General features: G+C 38.5%; 1 protein-coding gene across 1 annotated transcript in view; it reads left to right on the top strand.

The window, feature by feature from the left end:
• Positions 1-420: 420 nt before the first annotated feature.
• The window catches only part of dvl3b (dishevelled segment polarity protein 3b), a 32,324-nt gene continuing 26,744 nt past the window's right edge, over positions 421-6,000 (top strand). Inside the window, exon 1 of the mRNA XM_082182198.1 lies at positions 421-947. Coding sequence (XP_082038324.1) covers positions 787-947 — 161 coding nt within the window. The 5' untranslated portion in view covers positions 421-786. The remainder of the gene's footprint in view (positions 948-6,000) is intronic.

Genomic DNA, 6,000 nt, shown 5'->3' with positions numbered 1-6,000 from the left:
GCTGGTATATGAATGTATATTATCTTGTGCGTCTCCAGAGTAAACCGCTGTACATGAACCGCTTCATCCTCTAGAGGTCGATATCGGCGCACTAATAATAAATCAAAGGTCTTTGACCAGGTAAATTACAGGCAACGACTCCAGATGCAGATGTGCTGGATTACAAACTCGCATCCCAAAAATATTTAAGGACATTTAAAATATTTCACCAACCTATATTTAGCTTGCATGCAGTCAAAAAGGCAAGTTGTTATATTGAGTGATTAATATGCAACAACTTAACGGCTCCTTGCGTCATTGAGATGCGTCTTTCCCATATAGCCGAAGTCCAAATACATCTATTAGCCAGCAGCCAAAGAACAGAATAATATTGTATATCTCGTCCTGTAGAGGGAGCGCAGTGGTGAATCGATAGGAGGGGCTATCTCACATCGGCCGACAGACAGTTGTTTCCAAAGGACAGAGGAGAGAGGAAAAAGCAACAGTATCCATAGGGAGCCCATAGAAGACTGACGTGTAGTCGTGTACTATTCTTTCGCTTCACTTTGAAAGGAAACACTTTATTATTATACATATATATTATACTGTTAGATTGATTTGTGTGACAAACGACCGCAAGGATACTGCGCTATCGGGTTTTATTGTCGCTGAGTGAAGAGAGCGCGCGGAGCTTGAGAGTGAATAACGTATAACGCTTTATAACGCTCGGGCGTTCAGCGGTGGACGCGTAGGCGCACGCCGCTGTGGGGCTGATGCGTGCGGCCTTTCCCTCAGCAGCGGCCCGCCATGGCGGAGACCAAGATCATCTATCACCTCGACGAGCAGGAGACTCCCTACCTCATCAAAATACCTATTCCCGCTGAGACCGTCACTCTCGCTGACTTCAAAAATGTCCTCAATAAACCCAACTACAAATTTTTCTTCAAATCCATGGACGATGATTTCGGGTAAGGCACAATACGCATGTTAAAAGACAATAACACCCTTTGTATTTGTATCATTTAGTGTTCCTGTCAGTGAGTATCGCTACCTTTGACAGACTACTTTTAACGGCTTTATTTTGGTGTCGTTATTTTGTTATTTTCTCTTTCTATTCGCAAACCTCCCGTCGGGTTCTCTCACACAACCTCAGCTCAGACTGAATGTGTGTTCGTATTGTTTTCCAGGTTATTGTAAACGGTATATGGATAAACAGGTAATAGCCCGTATAGTTTCCAGGACAAATGCGTCTATTGTGTAAGCGGTGGTCTTTATATACAGATCTGGGGTCAGTGTGAATAAGAGGAGGCTTTATATGTGCTTTGCTGGTCAAAGTCTGTGATGGTTTTAGATGATTTAAAGGAAGAGACCTGCTGTAGTTCAGTGACAGATCAGGTGTGAACCCCATAAACCAGGCAGAGTGAGATAATGCTTAAAGAGTTATAGTCTTATTTCAGCCAAACACAATCAGAGTTACATTAAAACATAACCTTTAGTTCAAGCTTTATAATGGGAGTGAATGGTAACTGAGATTTTGAAGCCCAAAAAAGCACATCCATCCACCATAAAAGTAATCCATATGACTCCAGGGGGTTAATAAAGGCCTTCTGAAGCGAAGCGATCTGTTTTTGTAAGAAATGTATCCATAATTAGGCTATAACTTTATAAACTAATCACTGGCTTCCGGTAATAGCAGTACGTCAGTCTAGTTCCGGCGGAAGAGTGGCCTTTATTAACCCTATGGAGTCGTATGGATTACTTTTATGATGGATGGATGCGCTTTTTTGGGCTTCAAAAAATAAGGTACCATTCACTCCCATTATAAAGCTTGGAAGAGACAGGATTTTTTAAAATATAACTTTGATTGTGTTTGGCTGAAAGAAGAAAGTCATATAGGATGGCTTGAGGGTGAGTAAATTATGGGATCATTTTAATTTTTGGGTGAACTAACCCTTTAACAGTGTCTATGTTTCATATTGAAATAATGACTTTCAATAATAATAACAAGATGTAATTATACAGTATATGGCACTCATTGCTCACTCAGTGCTGGTTCATGTAATAATTACAGTGTGACATGAACAATGTAATGTAAAGTGTGATTGAAGCATCTGTCACTTTAGTCAGTGAATCTGTCAACTGGAAGTATCAGGGAATTTTAATTGTGCTTTTCATGGAAAATTCTATTTTGAATGCACTCATTTTTCTAGTTATGTTCAGCTCTAAAACATTTCATAAGCTAGAAATTTGCACTCTTTGTGAGTGCAACTTTTATATAAAAAAAGGAGAAAGGGTTTAAAAAAATTCTTTATCCAGTAATCGGAAATGACTGAAAAAGACATGGACATTAATTAGTCAAAGCTGTGAAAAACCTGGCATTCACATTTTAAGTTTGAGCAATAAACATGAACTCTTGCTCATAAGAACTGACATCGTGTTTGAAATAATCTTCTCTCTCATCTTCAACTGCTGACACACTTTCTGATTTGCACATGATTTACAACACACTTTTAATCAGCTCTGTGTATCTGTCCTAAAACTCAGGACCCGTTACCTATTAAGGTTCTCCACAGTCACGGAAATGAACAAAATCCCCAAAAGTCACGGAAAAGTCTTGAACATTTCTATAATGACTATATGTAGCAGCAAGTTATGTGCAGCTAAAACAAATATTTCAAAACCTAGAAATTTCTCTTGGTGAGTGCAATCTCTATAAAATATCCAGTTTAAAAAATCCAGTAACACTTTACAATAAGGTCTAATTTGTTAACATTAGTTAATGTATTACCTATGACCTGACAATGAGCGATACATTTATTACAGTATTTATTCATCTTTGTTAATGTTAGTTAATAAAAACAATCATTTGTTGTTTGCTCATGTTAGTTCACAATGCATGAACTAATGTTAACAATACATTTGATTTTAATTATGTATTAGTAAATGTTGAAATTAGATTAATAAATGCTGTAAAAATATTGTTCGTTCTTAGTTCAGGTTAACTAAAGTAGTTAACAAATGCAAACTTTATGCATAGGCCAAAAAGTGTGGGATCCTATCTGACATTATTTACATGGTGTAGTTTCATCAATGCCGCTTTGTTAATAAAACAGCACAGGCTGCATGTGCATTAGATGGAGGATGACTGTTGATGACTATGAGAGGTAAAGTGCACTTTAGGTGCGCATTTCCCAACCCATGTGGCTGAGGTCTGGAATGCTGACTTGGAAACAAGGAGCCACTTGGGAATCCTGCTCACGGATCCTCTGAACAGATTTCCACAGTCACTGTTTAAGCCACAAAGAACAGTGTCATGTTGCGAAATCAAGTCCATGCGATCTGCTTTTTGTTTGCTTTTCTTGGCATGCCAGAAGGTTCTCCTGTAGATGCCAAGCTACACAAAACCCCTTCGCGCGCTCACACAGACCCGTCCAACACCTGCGAAACAGGACCCTCCTAACACGTTTTCTCTGTCCACGTTGCTTGTTTGTATCGGTGTACTGCCCAAACCAGCTCATCAAGGTGAACAGCCAGCCATTGTTCCTCACCCTCTGGCATAATCACTTCCAGACTCCACACTGCCAAGCCATGATGCAAAACAGGCCCGCTTGATTCATGCCCATGTGATTCCAAATCAGAACATTATCTGAAATCATCTCGGTGACCTGGACCGAATGAAAGAAGATAAGCGAGAAAAGTGGTTAAAGCTTGTACATTACAGCTCATATGATTAGGTTTTACCCAACGGATTGGCAGGTACGACTGGTTTGATTTATTCATTTATTTATTTTAAAATCATCCTATGAATCCCTCAGTTCGTGTGTCATATGAACATGAGAAGACCATTTAAATCACAGGATTTGACACATTATGGTAATCCACAGATTGCAGGGCATCATGATCTGATTACACTGCAGCTCAGTGCCTGTAAATATCATAAAGCAGAAGTCATGATAAATGAGACCAAACGCACAAACATTGGTTATCTAAACGGTCCCAGTATCACCAGCACCAAGGCACGTTTTTTATTTTTATTTTTTATTTTTAAGAAATGCTAGTAAATATCATCCAATACTGATATGTTTTTTTAGTAATTAATTTAGAATGTAGCAAATAATCTAAACAATCAGAATTGGTAAGCCGGATCGTTGGTAAAGGGTTAGTTCACCCAAAAATGAAAATTCTGTCAGTAATGACTCACCCTCATGTTGTTCCAACCCCGTAAGACCTTCGTTCATCTTCGGAACACAAATTAAGATATTTTTGATTAAATCTGACAGCTGGATCACTCCTCCATAGGCTTCTAAGACACTATAACTTGCTGGCCCAGAAAATGTATTAAAGACATCGTTAATATAGTCCAAGTGACTCCAGTGGCTCAATCTTAAGTTTAACGTACAACACTTTACGTACAACACAGACGCGCTGCGCTAAAACACTACGTGAACTCACTCGAGGCCCAGAGAGAAGGAAATTAATAGAATAAAGTCATTATTTTTGTTTGTTTTTGCGCACAAAAAGTATTCTCGTCGCTTTATAAGCTTAAGATTGAGCCACTGGAGTCACTTGGACTATATTAACGATCTCTTTCATGCATTTTATGGGCCATCAAGTTATAATGTCTTAGAAGCCTATGGAGGAGTGAGCCAGCTCTCAGATTTAATCAAAAATATCTTAATTTGTGTTTCGAAGATGAACGAAGGTCTTACAGGGTTGGAACAACATGAGGGTAATTACTGACAGAATTAAAATTTTTGGGTGAACTAACCCTTTAAATATTATAACTTATTTTTTAAACAATACAGAGATTGCTTAAATATGGGTATTTATATTTATTTATTTTTTTAAGTTGACTTTTTGTTAGTCCTACTATAGCATCAGCTTTCCTTCATTTCAGTGGGCCAGATGACTATTGTCTGAATATTATATCACCTAATTGACTTTCATGAACTAGGCTGATTACCGTAGTTTTGTACCCTTTTGTGCAGAAACAATTTTCACTTAGAAATTGCTAGTAAATGGATTGTCTTGATACTTGTTGTGTGACTTCATAATAATTTGTCCTGTTGACAGGAAGACATTATACTGAGTTTGGTGTAATGATAAGGATTTATGTCTTTATCAGTGTGTCTGATTTCAGTTTTCATGGTGTCTCTCATATAGCCGTCAGCTTCAGTGAGAGGTGTAGGTTATGATCAAATGATGTCAGCAGGAAAACTTTATCCTTTCAAGCTTTTTAACCCTCCACATAGGCATTCACACACTCATTATTAAGAACATTATATATGATCTCTCTCTACACGCTGACTTCATCCAGTGGCAGGAATGTGGCGTTGTGATGTAACGTGAGTGCGTGATGATGACGCTGGCATCACTGCAGATGTGTCATCAGTTTCAGGGAAGCGATCAGACTCTACTGCATCATGTACTTGTTCTAATAAAAAATAACAATTTGAAGAATTAATAAAATAAGACTGATCTATAAGAAGGTGAGAAGAGAAATCTTGTCAGGTGTATTTGATTAAAAGGGTCACTATGTTTTCATTCAGATAGACCTAGAAATAGACTTAGTGATGATAGTGCTTGTGCATTGTGTGTGTGTGTGTGTGTGTGTGTGTGTGTGTGTGTGTGTGTGTGTGTGTGTGTGTGTGTGTGTGTGTGTGTGTGTGTGTGTGTGTGTGTGTGTGTGTGTGTGTGTGTGTGTCAGCCTCTCTCTTGGGTCTCTCTCATAACAGCTGCAAGGCCAGTAAGGCCATTAGCATCATGATCATCATTTTAGTACAAACACACATACATACATACATACACACACACACACACACACACACACACACACACACACACACACACACACACACACACACACACACACACACACACACACACACTTTCACAGACAGATGGAGGATCCTGCTACAGTAAAGCTGCTCACTGGTGAAACAGTAATAAATGGAGATTCTAAGGGTTTTGAGTTTATTACGTGGCATACATCAGGACAAGTATGTTTTTCCCATAAGGAAA

Source organism: Leuciscus leuciscus, assembly GCF_965113295.1.
Source record: "Leuciscus leuciscus genome assembly, chromosome: 10".
NCBI lineage: Eukaryota > Metazoa > Chordata > Actinopteri > Cypriniformes > Leuciscidae > Leuciscus > Leuciscus leuciscus.
This window is presented reverse-complemented; position numbering and strand designations above follow the sequence as displayed.